General features: G+C 39.5%; 1 protein-coding gene and 1 long non-coding RNA gene across 2 annotated transcripts; both read right to left on the minus strand.

The window, feature by feature from the left end:
* Nucleotides 1-1,684: 1,684 nt before the first annotated feature.
* LOC100888260 (A disintegrin and metalloproteinase with thrombospondin motifs 7) lies at nt 1,685-19,956 on the minus strand. Its single transcript, XM_030977008.1, is given in 18 exon segments — nt 1,685-1,843; nt 2,902-2,988; nt 5,419-5,648; nt 6,063-6,186; nt 7,753-7,782; nt 8,451-8,571; nt 9,076-9,203; nt 9,811-9,877; nt 11,625-11,688; nt 12,691-12,818; nt 14,473-14,539; nt 16,456-16,605; nt 17,240-17,386; nt 17,955-17,960; nt 18,235-18,290; nt 18,704-18,787; nt 19,231-19,397; nt 19,935-19,956. Coding segments are annotated over 18 exon segments (1,791 nt in total). The 3' UTR covers nt 1,685-1,730.
* LOC115920653 lies at nt 12,821-15,089 on the minus strand. The gene is made up of 3 exons (XR_004062455.1): nt 15,061-15,089; nt 14,473-14,568; nt 12,821-12,836 (listed from the first exon to the last, which is right to left on the minus strand). It is a non-coding gene; the product is annotated as an uncharacterized LOC115920653 (long non-coding RNA).
* Nucleotides 19,957-22,288: the final 2,332 nt, after the last annotated feature.

A 22,288-nucleotide genomic window follows, 5' to 3' on the forward strand; every position in this document is an offset into this window, starting at 1 on the left:
GGCAGTTGAAGTTCATGGGTCACATTACACGTAAAGAAGGCCTAGAGAATCTTGCCTTGACAGGGAAAATTGTGGGAAGAAGGGGTAGGGGAAGAAGGAGGATTCTTTGGATGGACAGTCTGCAGAAATTGTTGGAAGAAAGAGGAGTGAAAAAACTGGGAGTGGTACTAATACAGAAGGCTAGGAACCGAGGGTTGTGGAACAGCATGATCGCCAAAGTCAATCGATATGGCACTTAGAGAGAGAGAGTATGGAATATTGGGGAAGCTATTTTGAGAAGCGGAAAAAAGGATAACTGGAGTTTAGTTGATGTAAAAGAGTATGATATTTTAATGCAGTTTAACAGTACTGTGAAGCTTTTCAGAGATGTATTATCGAGGAAGGTTTATGAATATTTTATAGAGAAGTTACAAAATTTATTTGTCTTGAAGATTCATGATGGACGGGAATTTTCAGATTTTTTTTTCAAATAAGGTATGTAGGGAGATATTTAGTAGGCCTAGGAAAGTTACTCTTGTTACGGACTAAGAGAAATTCGGTATAAACTGCTTCATGGAGCAATATATACTAGAGAACATTTATTCAGATTCGGCTTTGTTGTAGATAACTTGTGCTCATTTTGTAAGCAAAAGATAGAAAATATTTACACTTGTTTTGGGAGTGTGTACATGTTCAAATATTATGGCAAAAGCTAATTTTGTGCTAAAGGAATTAAGGTCTATCGACTGGATAGATATTCATTTAGGGTTGCCGGTAACTCCCCACGATTAAAATGTTTAATACAATTATTTTTGCATTGAAATATTGGATATATAGATGCAGGGGAAAGTCCGTAATATTGTCTTTGGGGGAGTTTCAAAAACAACCGTTAGAATTTAGGGAAGAAGAAAAGAATATCGCAGGGAGGGCAGGTAAATTGGCCTTACATTTACAGAAGTGGGAACAAGTAAAGTTTTCATGAACTTTGAATACTGGACTATTGTGGCTATTGTAGCCTCGTTTAAATGATTTTGTTTTAAATGTAGATTGTTTCTGTTTGTCCGTCGCTCCAATTTGGGGATTATGAGGGGGCTAGGAACAGTGTGTGGTGGAAGTGTGGTCGGGTGATGTGTGTGTCGCATGATGGGGAGAGGGTTAGTAGTGTGTTTGGTTGGATGGGGTTATTTGTTTTATGTTACAACTGATTTCATTTTAGTTTTTTCATCAATTGTACAATTTATGTAATATAAATGTTTTGAATTCATGTCAAGGAAAAACAACTGTACTTTATTTCTAAAAATTAATTTGTATTGTTTGGAATCAATACAAAAAAAACTATTGAAAAAAAGTATATATGTGCTTGTGTATGTGCATGTGATTTGTGTGGGCTTTATGAGGGTGGGGGTGTATTATTATCTCGCGGAAAACTCTGTCACTTGACACAGGAAATCAGTACAGCGGCATTGTAGTTCAAATACGTAATTCTCAACAACAGTATAATACATTTATTTTTTTAATTCTCAAGAACAGTATATATAAACAAATCAAAGGTTTGAACGGGTAAGGATTAAACATAAAAAATAATTTACAACTGAAAATAATGTTTTGCAAAAGGTCTTGGATCAGTTGAGTCAAATTTCTCAGCTGTCATTTTCATATTGACGCTTTTATCTAACTAGGTTGAGCGGTAGGTGACATATAGCATTCAGTACTGTCCAAAGTTCAACAGATTACATGCGCAAAAGGAAACGCTATCTGACTTCGGCGCAGGTTCTGCAGCATCTTTCACGAAAGTGTGTTTGAGAGCAGCTTCCTGATTGGACGATCATCAAACACATGGTGGTGCTGAGAGTATTCCTGCAAACTGTTAACAGAAAATTAATATATTTATATTAAAATTGTACTATCCACAAACCCTTATGCACAAAACATTTAATTAATAGCAAGAGTAATAGATGGGATTTATTATTTCGCTTTTTTTTTATCACTGGAAACAAGGCGTCAAGATATGCCATCCCTGGGTCAGCGTTCTAGTAAAAATATATTTAAAAAACTGCCAAACAGTGACAGTGTGAGTTTAATGAATGCATATAGGCCCCGTTGCATAAAACTTACCATTCATGGTAACTTTGCCATCAATGGCAACTACCATGGTAACGGGACTCAACAGCCAGTCAAAATTAAGGTTTCTATGGTAGTTACCATTAATGGCAAAATTACCATCGATGGTAAGTTTTGTGCAATGGGGCAATGGTTTCAGAATTGATATGGCTTCAAACTCTGTGAATTGTTCTAAAGTTGGTGATTATTTAAGTTAGGTGGGAGCGTTTTCCAGAGTTTGGGAGCAGTAGAGGAGAAAGCTGCAACGTCAGCTAGTTTGTTGGTGAATGGTTGAATGCAGGTCACTGACGATAGTTGACGAGTGCGTCGTCATATAAAGAGAACGGTGTTTCTCCGTCTTCTCTTATTTTGCTTACATTTTGGTTATCAATGATTAGGGTAGTTGTAGTGGCAGTGGAGGTTATTTTACCTGACTGCTAAGAAAGCATAAATGCTTGCTAGTAAGCAACTAGAGCAATTAATATATGATTATAACAGTCATATGCATTGTAAATAATACCTCGAGGACAAATGCCCAAGTTACAAGACTGATGTATATGGGACCACACGAACATATGGCATAAAAATCCGTCCCGTCACAGAACATTTTGTATCTGATGTTCTCCCACACTTGCATAATACAATGATAACGCTCACAAATTATTTTCATCTCTTCCCAGAACTCAACCTTCGCTTTAAATACAAGTTTTATACTCTGCGGCATAACCATCACTTGTCTCTGACACCTTGTCTGTGTTCATGAAAGCCCCTGTCAAAATGCTTAGAATTACAAATAAAAAAGCTTTTAAGGTCAGGACCTACCGGCTGCCACGGTTGTTTTGACCACCCAAACGAAGGCTCTTGAGACTGATGTTGCAGACGAGTAGCAGTATCTGAAGCCGATGGATGCTTGTCGTTCAGGGCAGATGGGAATAAGATAAAATTTACATATGGAGAATCTGGCACAACAGGAAGTTGGTTTATTGTAGAATCCTTGCGCTCTTTTTCTATGACATCAATGTCATGGGTAGTAATGTTCAATTCGTAGTTAGGTTTATGAGGCGCTTCTTCAGGTGGTAAAGGCGGGTGCTATTAGCCGCCGATTTGTGTTTCTGGATGGCAATTTTCTTCTCCCACTCGCCGAAATTCGCCGGATAGTCACTGCTAGCGGACACGCTCGCTGATGATTGGTCTAGTGAAGATTCGTCTGCGTAGGAGCGGCTTTCAGGAGCCTCTGGCACAGCGTTGTAGAAGTCCTGTCTCCTAGGGTATTAGGGGCTTTTCGTTTGTGTGGACGAGGACGGCGTTCACGTCCTCTAACGATGCGAATTGACGTCAGACACCCGTCCTGTTCACTACCTTATAACCCTTTTCGTTTTAAGTCGACACACGTTCTCTACACGATGACGTAATGGCCCCCGCACGCGCTTATATTCAATTTCTCCTTCTTTCACTTCTTATTTTGTTCTTCGTTTATTATTCTATTATACTCTCTCTATTTTTCTTATGATATTCTTTGTTTTTCCTTCTTCCATCTTCTCTTCTATCTTTCCATTGTCTATTTTTTATCATTTTCTCTTTCTGTCTTTCCTAATGTTATTGTTGTTGTTATCATTCTATCATTTTTCTTTCTATCTTTCCTCATATTATTCTTTGTTTCTTCCTTCTATCATCTTCTCTTAAGTTATTCTTTGTTTTTATCATCCTACCACTTTCTCTTTTTGTATTTCCTTATGTTATTCTTTGTTTTTTCCTTCTTTCACTTTCTCTTCAGTCTTTCCTTATGTTATTCTTTGTTTTTTCCTTCTTTCACCTTCTCTTTCTGTCTTTCCTTATGTTATTCTTTGTTTTTTTCCTTCTTTCACCTTCTCTTTCTGTCTTTCCTTATGGTATTCTTTGTTTTTTCCTTCTTTTACTTTCTCTTTCTGTCTTTCTTTATGTTATTCTTTGTTTTTTCCCTTCTTTCACCTTCTCTTTCTGTCTTTCCTTATGTTATTCTTTGTTTTTTTTCCTTCTTTCACCTTCTCTTTCTGTCTTTCCTTATGTTATTCTTTGTTTTTTCCTTCTTTCACTTCTCCTTCTGTCTTTCCTTATGTTATTCTTTGTTTTTTTTCCTTCCTTCACTTTCTCTTTCTGTCTTTCCTTATGTTGTTCTTTGTTTTTCCCTTCTTTCACCTTCTCTTTCTGTCTTTCCTTATGTTATTCTTTTTTTTTTCCTTCTTTCACCTTCTCTTTCTGTCTTTCCTTATGTTATTCTTTGTTTTTTCCTTCTTTCACCTTCTCTTTCTGTCTTTCCTTACGTTATTCTTTGTTTTTTTCTTCTTACACTTTCTCTTCAGTCTTTCCTTATGTTATTCTTTGTTTTTTTCCTTCTTCCACCTTCTCTTTCTGTCTTTCCTTATGTTAGCCTTTGTTTTTTCCTTCTATCATATTCTCTTATGTTATTCTTTGTTTTTATCATTCTATCACTTTGTTTTCTGTCTTTCCTTATGTTATTCTTTGTTTCTTCCTTCTATCACCTTTTCTTATGTTATTCTTTGTTTTTTTAATCATTCTATCACTTTCTCTTTCTGTTTTTACTTTCTGATTTACGCTGCGATGTAGCAAGATGACGTAATTCTGACGACGGGTCACTAGTTTTCTGACGAACCTCAAATCATCGATGAACGGGTTCGCAAATGTGGCCTGACGACGCCAGACGACCCGACGCATGCGCAGATCGCGGAAATGATGTCACATATTAGACGTCGACTATGTCGACGTGACAAACGAAAACCCCCTATTGATCTAAGAAGCACGGTCTTCGGTCGCTGGGCTTTCCTGCAATATCGCAAGGTTTGATGGCGTTCGTGCAGATTACAGACCTGGTATGCCACCCACCGCCACACGAAACGGAACACTTTTGGGAAAATATATAGGAATACATAGTTCATATATATGGTATGGTATGTATAGTATGAATGTTCAGTAGGGGTAGTGGTAGATATCACAAATCCTTTTAGAAACATATCGATATTACTCCATCAAAATTAATCTTGTTGTCTTTCATTCATTCTGAAACCCTTTCATACTTGCATTTGCTAAATAACCTTATCTAACAAAATTATTCGAGCAATTTGCAGAAGACAAAACAAATCTTTCGTTTTCAAATGTTTTTCCTTGTTAATTGGTTCTCCCTGTTTTTGCAATATTCAAGAGCTGTCGACAGGTGGACTTCTTTTCTACAACCCGAAAATTCACGTTAGATCAAATTGAATGTACATTATTATTCCTCCAATATCATAACAAAAAATTATTAAGCGTATTTTGCAGTTCTGTTTCACGATCATCTTCACGCACTAACCTGCGACCATTCGCCTGTTTGCCAGTTGTCATTGGATTCACAGTGAAGGTCAACCTCACATGTTGTCTCAGTGACGGGTTTCTCCTGGCCCTGACTAAGGCAGTCGACGTCATCGAGGACAGTCTGTTCGCCGTTAGTGGAACCACGTATGCAGAAGACGCATCGCTGCCTGTGCCCCTCCTCTCCACAGCTTCCTGTGCAGTGTTGCCAAGGCCCTTCCCACGATCTGTAGCAACACGAATTAGTCAAGAACTATTTTGTGGGAACCTGGACACGCTTTTGATAACTGCAGTGCAGTTTTGAAATTTATGTCCGTTACAGAGAGCATCAGAGGATTTGGGAGTACTAACAGAAGGAATCAAGTGGTCTTCCAAAACAACATTTTGTCCATTATAAGACATTATAATCATCCATACCGTTTGGGGATTGTTGAAAATGTCATCGGCAGATAAAATATGGTGGGAACACGAAATGTTACTAACTGCAACATTATATAGGCCGAAGGGCCTCACATGGACGTAGCCTTGCCTTCGCGCTAAATGGAATGCACACTGCATCACGGATAATCCAGATTTTATTCAATAGCTGAAGAAAATGAAAGGTTTTGCTGAATTATCCAACTGGGTAAAAACAAACTCACGTGGCAGGGCACTGTTGTTCATTGCATGTCTGCTGCATATCGTCTGGTTTCATGCCTTCACAGTATCGGTCATCAACCAAGCCGGCTATCAACTCTTTGCAGATCACACTCGAACGCTGATAACCTGATTTCGCAAAAAAAAGGACAAACATATATACAAATTCAATTAAAGCATGTAACAATAATGCAGAATGATGATAATATATCATGTATCACTGAGCTGTTGTAATTCAATCGTTCAGGTAGGCCAAAACCAGCTAGCATACAACATAATAATAATAATAATAATAATGTTCAATTCTTATATAGTGCTTATTACAAAATTGTCTCTATGCGCTTAGATACGAGAGAGAGAGAGAGAGAGAGAACAACAACAACAACAACAACAACAGTATCTGCATTACTTTACAAAGAATACCTGACATGGGTGCGATCTATCAGTCGAAAAGTATATATTCGTATTTCACTTGTATCTTCAATTACTTTGCAATGAATAAGAAGTCAGCTTTTGGCCACCGCTCGTGATGAATTAACGTTATTTGTCTACCCTATGGCTTTGGCTTCCCTAAACAATAACCAGAACCAGATTTCGACCCTCAGTCGCGCGTGCTTTAATAATGACACCAATGGTCAGTCCAACATGTCATAAAACCTAAAAACGGGTGCAATAAAAAAGTGTTAGTTACTGAAATCATTGCATTTGATTGGCTGAGAGCAAATTCGTCATTGAGATTTCACATTTGTTATTTATAAGAAGTTGTATCAAACAGGGTCCAAGGCTGTACGAGGTTGGCGAGAATTCTGATAACCTTTCATCGCTTCGTTGTTTATGAATCTGCCTAACCTGTCGGTTCGGTAGCCCTATAAAGGACACCTTACCAATGCCACAGGATGCAGAACACGGGGACCAATCGGTAAAGACCCAGGAGAAGAACTGCGGCATGACAGCAGTCTGGTTCCCTTCTCGCGGAATGGTATACTTGTATGTTATGCAAGGGTTCTGAGCTCGTTGAAATATGAGCTGGAAAAGGGGAGAGTGAAAATATTATCACATATTTTCTGGTACGACGTACATGTTGTGTTCAATGTAACACTGGGTAAATATTATTGAAATCAATACCTGACAAAGCAAACTATAAAACAGTTGATCAGCACATCTACCACATTAAATCAAGCAAGCATAAATATTTTTTTTAATACACTGCAACCATTTTTACCGACAGAGATATTTCTTTTCAACCTGTCAGGCGGGTACATATATTACTGATGAGGAATGTCAAATCCATTGAAAATGTTTCTTGAAGCCTTTTTCTTTTTTGTCTTGTGAATGCACATTTCAAAACTACTTAACAAATTTCAAAAAGTGAGAGTTTGTTTGTCTTGTTTAGTATTGCTTTTATCCGTGCTTGTAAATAATCAGAAAACCTCTTCCGTTTATCATGAAACGCCATCCCATTATAATATTCCAGAGAAGTCTCTTTTTACATAGATGTGCAGTGGTTCGCTGATGGGACCAAGGATCTCCACTCGTTCTTTATTGTCTATCCTCTCGTAGCTGATAATGGTCCCTGCTGCCTGATACTATCCGCTCCAATCAATATACCAATCCATGTTTAGCAGGTCATGTCCTGAAGCATTGCTGATGGCCAGGTAGTTTTGGGAAGAGACCAATTCATCCAACACGATGCACCGGCAGGGATGACGGTGATTTCCACATAACCTACAATAATATAAACTACAATTATAATTTGGGTCTTATTTACCCAGGGTAGCAACATCATTATTAATACTGCTCTTCATGTGGGACCCTGCAATTCCTATTACCCCAGCACTGCCAGGTACCTGTTTACACCTGGGTAGAGAGTGGCAAAAGTGGATAAATGTCTTGCCAATTTACGTTGGTGCCTGTATGTGATTCGAACCCTTAACCCTTGCATTGAGGGTTAATATAATTTGTTTGGTGATTTTTTTTTTTTTTTTTTTTTTGGTGATGAAATTATTGCTTGGATAAAATGAATTAAAGTCTTCTCCTAATAAAATGGCTGTTCTCAATTCTCAAGCATTTTGTTTGTGTACAATAAGGTCCCACTCACCAAAACCCGATGGCAACTACATTCGAGAAAAAAATCAAATCAAGGGGTAAATTCAATGACCTATTGTATATTTCATAGCAATCATGTTCAGATTACATATTACGTCTTTGCAATGTAGTTGACGTACAAGGCCAGCGAAACTGTCTAAGGTTTATTTTTCATAAGAAGTTGCTATCGCGTTGTTGAATTAAAATGTAGGTAATCATACATTGTATGCAATATAACAAAAAGGAGACATAGATGTATGAATCGTTCCATTTGAATAATTTGGTTAGATATAGCGAATCGTACAAACCTCGTCCATACTTCGTGTTGAAACTATCCTGAATTGTAAGGCAGGATGACCCATCCCCGCGGCATACACCGCATCGGTCCTCCACCTCCCCTGAGCTGACAACATTATCACAACCAACCATCTGGGGGGAAAAGGGTATTTTTAAAAGGTACCAATCACTAAAAAATATGTTTGTTCTTCAGTATGATTGGGGTTCCGTATGGCTATGCTATATTCAAAATATGGGCTTCATATAATACTTAAATACAGAGATACTGCAAATTTAAATATATTCTCCATTAACATAAAATGAAATTATTGTAAAAGTAGTTTTCATGTATTAGGACGGGGAAAAGTGCCTTTGATGCACCCCCCCCCCTTTCTATATCTCCTGTTCGATGTATTCCATTTATTATTCATAATTCCGAAAATAAACAAGGGTTCATTATTCCGAAGGTTCATTTTTCCGAATATTAAATTTGGTTCATAATTTCGAAGGTAAGTATTTCCGAAAAACGATAGAGGGTTTCGGTATTATGAACCCTATCTCGTTTGTTTGTGTTTTTTTTTTTTGGGGGGGGGGATATGAACCTTTGAATTAATGAACTTTCGGAACTATGAACCTTCGAAAAAAAGGAACTCATACCTGACATATACCGTCAATGCAGATATCACGTGAGAAGCAAGTACAAGGAGTTCCATTGGTCACGTGAACTGACTTCTTCTTTATCAATGCTTGATCACGACGTCTGCAAAACAATTCACAAGGTTTATCTACCAAAAATATAATGAGAAAAAGATTGTTTATCATTTATATTAGCCTATAAGAAAAGAATGAAAAGACAAAGGAAAATACAGAAAGAAACACTGTCAGAAATGGAAGAAAAGGGCGAAAGTAAAATTACATATTTTCATACATTCCGTGTAGAAGATACTTCTACTACATTTTAAGGAGGAATTCTCCACACTTGTTTCATGATTCAAGCCACTCGGTCACATCACCTCCCTCCCCCCCCCCCCCCCCCCTCAAAAAAAAATCAATATCTATATTTCCCAAGAAAAGTCCCCACTTATTACACCTTTGTCTAACAGTGGAAATGTAGATTAACCCTGGCCAAGGGACATTGTGCTGATGTTCAGGGGCCATTGTGAGTGAAAGGAATTTGAGGTGAAATTTTGGCCATGGGCCACTCAGTTTTATAGCCAGTTGACTTGTGGTATTAGACACAGTTAGTAGGCGCCAAGCTTCTTTGAAGGAAGAGTGAATGGGCTGGTTGCATCAAAATTTCCCAACCGAATTTTAGTCTCAAACCATCCCTGGGGGGGGGGGGGGAGATTCGAACCATCAACTTTGAAGTGAATGAACCACTACGCCACGCACCTTTGACATCGACTGGAATCCATGCGAGTTGGGTACCATTCGATTGGATTGTATCATAGGTGCTGCACTGCATGGCACGAACACAGATTCATGAACGCAATCCTAAAAAAATAAAAGCAACAATGACTTATATTTCACGGAATCAAAGCCACATACATGTTTTACTTTGAAAGTCGAGATAAGGATGAAACAATTTGGTGTCTATTATACACTGTTGCTCATAACGGTGGAATATTTTTTTTTATCCCAATTTATGGAATTATTTTAAAAATAATCTTAAAATACTAGATCTAGATAATAGTATACAGTCTCAGATTTTATTGAATAATAATTTGCCAATATGTGTTTTGCGTGACTGCTAAAGCATGTATATTATGCTACTATGTTTATCAACTAGGGGACCTATGCCCTTAAGTCATAAATGACAGTAATGAGGATTAATGCCTCACAAAAGGGCTCTGATATAGCACATCGACACGGTGTTGATCCTGGGGCCTCACAGTTACGAGGCCATTGCTTTGTCACACTGAACCATGACTGTACGCAGCGGGGGCTAGGGTAGGGGGCAGTTTCCATAAATTTAAAAAAAAACAGAAAATGCAATAAATATTCAATAATTTATTGCATTCTACCCCGGTCCCCAACATAAAAAAATCCTCTGGACGGCCATTTATTATGGCTCAAGGCATGGGCACACAGAAGATTTTTTTATGTTGGGGACCGGGTAGAATGCAATAAATTATTGAAAATTTATTGCATTTTCTGTTTTTTTTTTAATTTATGGAAACTGCCCCCTACCATAGCCCCCGCTGCGTACAGTCATGGTTCAGTGACAAAGCAATGGCCTCGTAACTGTGAGGCCCCAGGATCAACACCGTGTCGATGTGCTATATTAGTGCCCTTTTGTGAGGCATTAATCCTCATTACTGTCATTTATGACTTAAGGGCATAGGTCCCCTAGTTAATAAACATAGTAGCATAATATACATGCTTTAGCAGTCACGCAAAACACATATTGGCAAATTATTATTCAATAAAATCTGAGACTGTATACTATTATCTAGATCTAGTATTTTAAAATTATTTTTAAAATAATTCCATAAATTGGGATAAAAAAAAATATTCCACCGTTATGAGCAACAGTGTATTTGTAATAATTATATAAAGAGGCGAGCGACAACTGGTGAAGGCACCGTTGTACCCGTACCGGCAAATCCATGATTTCGATGAGTGTTTTTTATTTGTAAGTGACATTGAATACACAAAACATATGTATAATTACAACAAGAAATAGAAAACGAACATTAGCAACCAGGGGTCCTATTAATTGTTATTCCTCCTATACGAAATGTTCATGTCACAACTATGAGACATCTGAGAGGTGCTCCATCCCATTGGTTCTACCACTCATACATATCTAAACTATAACATAAATATTTTCCATCTGTATCATAATAGTGTAAGTCAAAGCTATAGTGTGTCCCGTACGTCACAGACCAGATGATATAAGATGTTAGAACATATGATCATTGTCGTAATAGCAATACTAGAGCTTTAATCAGACCAGATACATTTGAAGTCAGTATAATTATGTTCAGAACTTTATAGCACTTGGTGACGTACAGGGCAACAAATGACCAAAGCCTTGTACTTGCCCTTCTCTGCACCGATTGATTACATTACTGCCTGAATGAATGAACGTCTTATCTAGGACCAAGGTACATAAATCGATGTTTCTGAACCCTATATTTTGTCATGCTTCCATCTATAGTTGTTTTTCAAAATTAGTCGATTTAAGTTAATAGTATACGTACCTGAAGCTTACACATGGTATACTTCTTTCTCTCACCAACACAGTATCTTCCTCCATGAGATGGACTACAGGAGCAATGGTAAAAAAAAAAAAAAAAAAAAATTTCTCTGAGTTGGTATTCGTAAAACTTTATCCGGAATGATTCGACTGGGGACTCGCTAGCTGTCGCCGCAGTTGTGTTTAATAGTGAAGGAACACCGATCCGCAGGAATATGACATGGTCATTATCCTCCAGCGCCCCAGACGAAACGTTTGGTCAAAACGCTCATGGAAGCTGTTTTTAGTTTGCAGTTCAGTTTTTCTGCAGCACGAAAATTGCTGCACGAAGTATAGTAAGCCCATGTTACGATCTAAGCTACGACCACTGATCAGATTACGACCATAACTCAGCGATATCTAAAATTGTGTATATCCATCATGATCTTTAGCATTTTGCACATAGAACGTTTGTACATCAATCATTCTAAGATTGGAGCTCTGTCAAGTGCACATGCATTTCGACCTATTTTACTCCATTGTGATATTTCTTTGTAAACTATATACTGTACTACAACGTCGTTAAAGGGACTTGGTAACATTGTTGAGATGAGAGAAAATGGTGCTAAGCTATCGACTTCAATGCTAAATGTGCAATTAAAGATTATCTGAAAGTTTGAGTGAAAACGGACAATATAGTGATAAAAATTGGGAAAAACATATATGATCGATTCCTTAATGTTCCCTACTACATTATTACATTTTAGTTACATTTTATGTGAATGTAAATCGCCACAAAGCAATGAATTGGCTCTATAAACCATTCCAGACATTTTCCTATCTTATGTCTTATTTTCATGGAAAAACGGTGGGGAATTTACTGTTATAAGTTGTCGCACAGTGACACCTTCAAAGAAAACCATAAATATCTTTGCGGTTTGAGAAATTTTTCAGAATTTGTTGCATGTTAGAGGGTTAGTACAGTAGGAGGAATATATATAATAACATTTCATACAAAAATTACGCAATTTTTTCATCAACCTTCAGCTTTAAAGAAAATGTAGATGGTGATCGGAAAAGTCGGAGAATACCTTGGGTTGTTACAATGTCTCTCTTTAGACTTGACGGCCCGTCCACACGTCAGGGAACACTCAAAGTACTCGCTCCATGGACCCCATCCGCCATCGATGACCACGGGATGTTCATCGATATCGATACACTATCCAGATATACACCACTGAACACAATAAAGAAGAGATATCTTTAAGAACAATAATACATAATGTCATTGGCTCTGACAGGATCTAGGCCATTGCATTAATGACTTTGAAGAAAGTAATTCAGTCATATTCTTTTTATATAAATATTTGTTTATGTCTATCTTTGTAAATGGAATGTTTTAAGGCCGTGAATAAAACAAGCCAAACCAAGCATTTTTAACTATGACGGCAGGTCGAGGTAGGGATTTCAGGATCAAATCGGTCGAGACTGTTTGTGAATGTGACATGTACTCGAGTGTTCAATAACGGATTTTTAAAATCATATTGTTCTCACAATCTTTATCAATTTTGGGGGACGACCCTATATCTACTGACCTCACCTTTGTTTTATAAATTTGCATTAGTTATTGCAAGATCTAGCATAGCATTATGAATCCAAAGCATAATGAAGCATTCATGCGGGGACGGACTGGAATTGAAATTCGGTTGGGGAATTCCGTTGTAATGCCTAGGTCACATATAAACCGGGCCCCGTACGATTTTCCCTACCCTGCGGCATGCCGTGGATTTAGAGACCGTACGGGAACCTTCCGATTTTCTTTTCTACGGCATGTGTGGTCACATATTCTGCGGCGCCCGGGAGGTGCCCGGTGAAAATTGGTCGAGTGAAATGCAAGGCGCCCGTAAGGATGCCGGCCGGTAAGCTTACGTGCTCCGTCCGATGAGCAGGTGCACCCGTGGCTCCCGGAAGGTGCCCTGCCGGGACCCGGCCGGGGTCCTCAAGGTGCCCTGCCGGGAACCGGCCGGGGTCATTAAGGCGCCCGGCCGGGTCCCGTGCGGTGCACTGAACTATGTGTCCTCTGAAATCCGCACCTCAAGGTTCCCGTTAAGATTTTTCATGAGAATTGACCCCCAAAATCATGAGGGGCCCGTCCGGACACCGTCCGGAGCCCGCCGGGACCCGTAAGGTGCCCTGCGGGCCCTTCACGGGCTCTCTACGACCTAACGGTCGGATAAAAACGCCGGGAGAATTGGGAGCAGCCGACTCAGCACCACGGCGCCCGTACGGCTTCAAAAACTGTCCCGGCGCCCGTAGGATCTTTACGGTAGCCGGCCGGACACCGGCCGAAAATTCCCAAAATGTCTGTTTTTACTCGCCGTACGGGCCCCGGAGTGTATATGTGAAAGCCCCATAACCAGGCCAACTCAACCTATAACCGGCCCTCAGAACACTTATTAACGGGGCCTCAAGCCGAAATATCTGACAGCCCGTGGATAAACTGTTCTAAGCTCCCCATGGCTTAGACATTTCTGGAGGCCCCTATTAAATGTCTAGCTAGGGGTTCTAGGGCACCTACCCCCTGGACATCCATCCCCCCAGATAACCACCCCCAGTCAACTATCCTCTAGGACAACCACCCTCTAGGATGAATATCCCCGGGACAACTACCCCCAGACAACTACCCCTAGGACAATGCCCCCGGACAACTACCCCCTACAACAACTTCCTCCGGACAACTTCCCTCTGGACAACTCCCCCTACGACAACTAGCCCCTACGACAACCTTCCTTTGTGACTTCTGGCCTTATTGTGTGAGATTACACCACTAGATGTTTGAAGGTGACCCTTTATCTTTTTTTAACGGTACCAACCTTGTCTTTCCCACACCGAGAGCCCTGTGCAGCTGCTGTCATGCGTGATCTCCTCATGACTCCTACGCTACACCACAGGGTAGTACAGAGATCAGACTGGACTCAAGCGGAGTGGAGTGATGGAGTATAAGCAATTAGAGTTTATAGAAAGAGATGAAAAATGAAAGTTGGAAAACAAAGAGGGAAAGTTAAAAGATAGATACAGATAGAAAAAAGAAAGGAATGAAGTGAGGAGAGAATTAGTGAAGAAGGAAAAGAAAGATTTCAAATAAAAGGAGGGACATGATTTAAAGTAGAAATCAACGCTTAAGATTGTTGGGTTATTAAATCAATGGAAAATGCTGTAGTCATGCTCATGAACTCAATTTTAAACATTATCCAATACATTGGAATTTCTCGCTAAAATACTTGACAAAAAGCTAAAGATTTATTTTTATAATCCCTGCCCAATTTTTTCAAATATTCCAAAACCGATCGACTTCTTGATTATTTGTCTGCCTCGCTCCTCTTATTTATCCATCACAGAGTGGTAGTTGAAATTTGTCCTTTTCTTTGTGATGTGTGTAAGATAATCGCAAAGATTCTTACTTCAAACATGGGACTGGCAGTTGCATTTGGTCCATACTGTAGACAGCATTGGTGGTCTGCCGAGTATATGACACCCGGTAGAACCTTCGGATAGTCGTAAGGTGTTGATGAAGGCATATCCTCCAGGCAGCTACCCCGCCACTACTGCAGAAATCATAAGTGTACGTGCAAATAATATTGAATTTTCACGACATGATTCAGAACAAATTCCAATCACTAATTAACTATCATCTTTTTGTAAGAAATGTGAGTAATTTGGTATTCTAGTTGCCATTGCTTTGTTTTAAATATTGGGTATTTTTAGTTGAAGCAATCTCTAAATCGTATATTCTTTTTTTTAGGGTAAAAAAAAAAAGTTCTTCAGTCAAGCCGTTCAGAGTCAGAATTTCCTTCCATCCCACCGCTGTAGCCAATGTACTCTAAATATCAAGTGATATACTCTATGCTGTCGGTAGATCATGTGGTGAATGTAAGACCACTAGAAATTCATGAGGACATCACATATGAACAGGCCTTACACTTTCATTGCTTCAACCATAATTATATTACTCTACTGCATTCTTTGGTACAGGTAAACCATGAAGTGGGTGTAAGACCACTAAAAAACCTCCAAGACATTAGGAATGGACCTATTCATATGATCATATCCGTATCCGGACACCTATCCTCTGGACACCCCCCCCCCCCTCCCGGATAACCACCCTCAGTCAACTACCCCCTAGGACGACTGCCCCCTAGGCAGGCGCGTAGCCAGAGTTTGATGTTTGGGGGGGGCACATACATGTAATCGATCGAGGTCAAAAAAAGGGGTCTACAAAATTTCAACCGATCCTGGAAATTTTAGGGGGGGCACGTGCCCCCCCCCCCCGTGCCCCCCCCCCCCCCCGTGGCTACGCGCCTGCCCCTAGGACAACTACCCCTAGGGCAACCACCCTCTAGGAAGACTACTCCCAGGGACAACTACCCCCCCCCCCCCCCCCCCGACAACTACCCCCTCAGACAACTAACCCCCTACGACAACCATCCTCTAGCACACCTACCCCCCAGACGGTAGTTGTCCGGGGGTAGTTGTCGTAGGGGTAGTTGTCCTATAGGAGTAGTCTTCCTAGGGGGTGGTTGCCCTAGGGGTAGGTGTCCTAGAACCGATCATATCATTTCATATGAATCAATCTTAAGCCCTAATGGCCTCGCAATCCCACTGCTGCCACCATTATAATTGTCTTCTTGCTGGAATGTACTCACTGGTACAGTAAACCATTTAATTTGTAAGACCACTTCGAACCCGAGAAGACATCAAAATTATGGACCGCTGTCCATTTGTGATTTGATTTGATTCAAAATATTGCAGCCAAAATGGCCCCATGATCCTACCGCTGCCACCACAATTGTACTTACTCTAGGAAACGAGTGATGTATTCTCTGCTGCAGGAAGACCATGCTGTGGGTGTAAGACCACTAGGAACCCGTGAAGACATCACATATGGGCCACTCGGATCATCGTCAAACGAGCATGGGTTATCAATGCCGTCGTGCTGCATGCCAAAGCTATATGAGGGCAAACAATAAGAAAATGTTGTGAAGTTTTGTTTTATGTTACCGTAACGACAACATATGAGGCTTCTCCCTCAAAATGTAACTATCTGCAGACTGAAATTCTGCTAAATATTAAGTTGAAAGCAAGAATAGTTAACATGCCTACATTTTTAATATTTGATTATATAGTGATTTCGTTGACAATCTGATCTTGGTTGGATCGTATAGGGTGAGATGGTTTTAAACCGAGGTGTATTTAGGGAGTGCAGAGGCGGGGGAAGTGCCCAGGGTGGTACTTAAAAGGCGCACAAAATAGATAAAGAGAGACAGAGAAAGGGAAAGAAAACCAATAGATTTTAGGGTCTTTAAAGAATATATGCACCTTCAGTCATGCCGAAATGCGTTATATTGTTTTGTTAAAGTCTCATTTGCCAACAATTTCTGAAGTTTGGTCACGTTACTCTCTCGCATGTGTTTCTTCTGGATCTTGTTATTTGGTACTCCGTAAATTGGGGTTTTAACGGGTTCAAATTTCAACAAAAATAATAACATTGCTTTAATTGATACATTTGAGCAAGGGGTTCTAATGTAGTTTGCCCCGGGAGTCATTCAGCTTGATATGACACTGATTTAAGCTTATTCTTACTTGTGTCCCATCTCGTGCGCCACGGTGAACCCAACAGCAAGGCCGTTGTCTTCGTTGATGCTACAGCTTCGCTTCCTATTACACATGCCAGACACGTGAGCCAAGCCTAACGTGAAGCAGATATCAGAACCCCGGCACAGGTCCTTCCTTCAAAGAAAATTCAATGATTATAAATGTATCATAATTGAGAAAGATGCTTAGAATTTCATGGATAGAAAGAGTATCTAATGCTACTGCCATGGCAGGAACAAGACGAAAGCTTCTGAACAATATAAGAGGTCGACAGCTGAGCCTATTGGGTCATGTTATTCGAAAGAATGGTTCGGAAAATCTTGCACTGACTGGAAGAATAAAGGGGAGGAGGAGTAGGGGTAGAAGGAGGATTCTCAGGAGAAGTAGCTTAAGGAGTGGAATTTCTGAAAGTGGAATTGATCTCGGGGAGAATAAATTACTTCATAGAATACGAGACAGAGAGTTATGGCATTCCATGGTCGACAACGTCTCAGGACATGGCACGCAAAGAAGAAGAACCTTATATCTAAATTTCATATAAAACTGAATAAAATCATTATTCGAAAATGAATACAACTTTGAAGCTGTGTGTAGTCTCTAGTTAGGCCTACTTGAGACTATTCGGACAACAATTGAATTTGTTATGTTGTATTCACGATCAGAAGAGGGTAAATAGGCAAAAGAAGATATGGTAAATGTAGGCAGGGAACTGTAAGGTGTCAGAAACATAAAGAGAATCACTCAAGAGAATCAATAAATACAGGTGTACATAATCATATTATAGAGGGAAGGAGAGAGAGAGGGAGAACAAAAAGAAGAGATGATTGGAAAGTGAGAGAAATAGTCGGATGTGTAATTTACTAATATTTGTTCTGCTTTATCCATACTTATTAACCTGAAGGGATTGATCTTACCTGTTAAGAAGTATTGCGTTGTCATGGTGATTGTGTTGCTCATCTCCTTCCGGGTTCAATGTGTCTTGCTATGCGCAGAAGCTATTCAATGTGTCGTCTGCGTTGTTAGAGATCTCCAGGTCGTCCTATAATAAAAGAAGTAATGTATATGATATTAAATGTCTAAACTAAGAACTGACTGCTGAGTTGAAGTTGAAATAGACATTTACAATAAACATGATGAACATAATAACATGAAATACAAACAAATTAAACATAATACAGCAAACGATAGAAAGTTCACAAAGGTCAACGGTAATTACATTTACTCATCAAACTGACTGACACTAGGATTCTAGATCGTCATTTAAAAAAAATCTGTCAACAAATAATAAAAAGAGGAAGAAAATGGAACAAAGATACAGGTTACGAAGAATAATGTGAATACATTGAGTGGTAATATTGCAAATCAACCCACCCACCCCCCACCTTCTCTCTCTCTCTCTCAATCTCTCTCTCTTTCTCTCTTTCTCTCTCTCTCTTAAAAAATATGATTCACCTGTTGATCTTCTAAGACGATCAGACGCACGAGGGCGATGTTCACCAAGTTCCCTATGTTCGGATCACGGTAAAACTTACCCACCTGTGTACGCAACAAAACAAAACAAAAACATTGAGCGATTTATTTTTAATCCACAAAGTTGTTGAAAGTTAGACTTACTATCAGTGTATCAGTACGCGACGAAAAAAGGAGGACGATTTCTGAAAATGTTTATACCATCGCCCATCGGCCTATCTCTTTATCTCATTTTTAAAAATTACAAAAAAGGAATGCGCATTGGATTTTTTTACATGTATCTTTCAAGGTGTTTTCACCCCTTTTATGTTTGCTCGGATCTTACATATTTTTTTTTATGTCATCACTTTCATGCATAATTCACAAACTTGAACGATGAACCGCCGTATTATCTCTGGAAGAATTATTTTGTCGATACTGTTTATTTACAAATTGTTACCAATTTATGCTTCAATATATTAGATAGCAATTTTAACAGAACTCATTAAATCAAATTGAGTGATAGCTACCAGATTCATGATGGTGAGCATATAGGTCTTGATGTCCTCGTTCTTGTGGTATTCAATCATGGACTGGTCGAGGACCACTTAGGTTTCCACAGTTCGCTCCATGCTCACTGACTTTCGTACCCGACGTCGAGCTATCTTCGAAGTAGGATCGTCATGGTGCCATGTACCTGTTCAATAAAATAGGGGAATGTCATTTGACGGGCATACTCAGGAAGCGGGAAATACTCAAAGTTCGAGGCGTTTATACTTGGCACGTACATTATACACTCGCATAAGGTGAAATGTCACAGAATTGCAGCTTCGCAATCGTAATTCCTGAGTCACACCACCGACGTAAAGCCTATCGACTTTTGGTCATTAGTAGGTAATGGGAGAGTTAGTTCGGTCTGGTGCCGGTCTGGTTTCGGTTTTGTTTATCTGATTGGGGTATAAGTTTAGCGCCCTCTGTTTTCAGCAATTAACCCGTTGTATGTGGAGCGCGTGTTAATATTGTGGTGCAGTGTAGGTAGCTATGTGCATAAGTCTTGTTTTTGCATTTTGTAACATGAATTACGTCGTAGTTTAAGCGAAATTTCAAAGTCCTTATTTTCTTCTTTTTTTGGAGATTCAATCTTCTTCTTCAGCTTCTCTCCTCTTTTTTGTTGTTGTTGTTCTTCTCCTTGTTCTTCTTCTATTTTGTTCTCCCTCTTCTCCCCTTTCCTCACCTTCATCGTATGACTCCTCCATTAAGTGTAGGAGTCTCCATCCGAGATCAACAGTAGCAAAATGCCTGGGTTTTTTTGTTCTTCCTTTCATGACTATATAGATAACAGTCACACAGGGACAAACCTATTTAGCCTGCCGATTTTGTAAGTCTCAGTAATTTAGCAAGACGAAAAAGAAATTCATTTAAAACTAGTGTAGCAGTGTATTGTTAGGGGTACTGCCCCACTCGGCGGCTGTTATCTGGCCAGTGCTCACAGGTCCAAATATTGTTGGTCTCAAGAGTGGCATTTTACATGCATATGCAAACAGTATTCTACCCTGGGTCTGTGACTACAAGACTAGTGCGGTTCTAGGACAATTACCCCCTGGGCAATCACCCCCCGGAAAATTACCCCCCGGAAAATTACCCCCCCCCCCCCCTGGAGAATTACCCCACGGAGACAATTACCACCCAAGGACAATTACCCCCCGGAGAATTACCCCCCAGAGAATTACTCCCCGAGGACAATTACCCCCCGGAAATTTACCCCCCGAGGACAACTACCCCCGAGGACAACTACCCCCGAGGACAATTACCCCCCGAGGACAACTACCCCCGAGGACAATTACCCCCGAGGACAATTACCCCCAAGGACAATTACCCCCGGGAAAAATACCCCCCGAGGACAACTACCCCCCCAAGGACAATTACCCCCCCCCCCCCCGGAAAACTACCCCCTGAGGAATTACCCCCCCCCCCCCCCCCGAGGACAATCAGGATTCAATAGCAAATGACGATTTGACACATTGAGAGATGCTGTGAAGGCTACGAGCCCATATAAACCCGTGGATGAACCCACATTCGTTCAAATACTTGCGCGTGATGTTCCTCATTACTACACATTTTTCTTTAACTATAATGTATGCAAAACCACTGTGGTTGCTGTTTTCTACGAAGGATTTCTCTTGAGCAGCGTTATTTCAAATTTTGTTAAACACAGTGCCCTCTTAAGAAATGAAAGGTTTCGCCCAATCTTAAATTCTTCACAAACTATTTATTTTGATCACTCTGGCACTCGTCAAGAGCTATGTACACACGTATGGGCACATTTGTTTCTTGATTTAGTGAACGAGCAAGAAAAAAAAGGACAAGACATTTCCAAAGTGGTAAAACATAATGTTGTAATCAACACACTAGAACAAATTTAAGGTATGCGGGCGCCTCACCGCAGAATGTACACTAATATAAAGTGATATATTCGGTCATGACCTTGATACATGAATATGAAGATATTCGGGCCTCTCGTTGCCTTGATTTATCATGTTTATAATTGTAATGAGTGTGGTAACAATGTAATGCCGAAATAAAAGATATATATTCACAAAATATTGTCAGCGAGCGAGGAAGAAAGACATTTTATTTTTGTTTACATTTTATTTTCTCATGAAAATAAATACTCTACCCGTTTCTGATATTTGTTTTTCACAAAATCAATGTTTGCCAAAAAATGTTGTAATGTATTAATGTATATATATATATATATATATATTACATTATATTTATAAACATGAAGAGAACCTTTATTTTGGAAAAGATCATGGATGAGGGCGCATTATACATACACTAGCAGGACCCGTGGAAATCCGCGGGATTCTAGAGGGGGGCGGGGGGTGTAAATAGATATATAGAGACTGCCTAAATTAAAACCACCAAGAACTTTATTTGCCATTCAGGCCATTATAAAAATATACATGTTTAGCGTCCCCGCCCGCTTCCTTTTTGGGGGCCGCCTCCTATTTTTTTTTTTTTTGAAATTTTTTTGAATTTTTTTTGATTTTTTTTTTTTTAAGAAAAAAAAACAGCGTCCCCGCCTGCTTCCTTTTTGGGGGCCGCCTCCTATTTTTTTTTTTTTTTTTTTTTTTTTTTTTTTTTTTGAAAGAAAAAAAAATGAAAAGCACTGCTAAAATGTATTTCTGATTTTAAAAAAGAAAAAAAAAAATTGTCGGCCGCCATCTTGAAAAATAGCCAGAGTGTCAGGGAAAATGTACGGAGCGGCCATTTTGAAAGAAAAAAAAAAAAAAAAAAAGGGCCTCCTCCTTCCCATTTTTCAAAAAAAAAAGGACGCTAAACATGTTTTTTTTTTAATTTGGCCTTATATAAAAATTAAAAAACGATCCAACTGTACCTGTAGTTATTCTATAAGCCACTGGAACTGCGTAGAGTTCCATAGTGTGGCGTACCGACTACGCAGAAATTAGGCTGCGTATTAATGGGAAAATAGTCCCTGCGTAGGTTATGCGTAGGCTGGCGTACAGGTTTGGTTATGGTTGCTTACTGTGTAGAAAGCTTTTACTGCTTTGACGATCTGGCGTA

Source organism: Strongylocentrotus purpuratus, unplaced genomic scaffold (assembly GCF_000002235.5).
Source record: "Strongylocentrotus purpuratus isolate Spur 01 unplaced genomic scaffold, Spur_5.0 spur5_scaffold_9, whole genome shotgun sequence".
In the NCBI taxonomy this organism is placed as follows: Eukaryota; Metazoa; Echinodermata; class Echinoidea; order Camarodonta; family Strongylocentrotidae; genus Strongylocentrotus; species Strongylocentrotus purpuratus.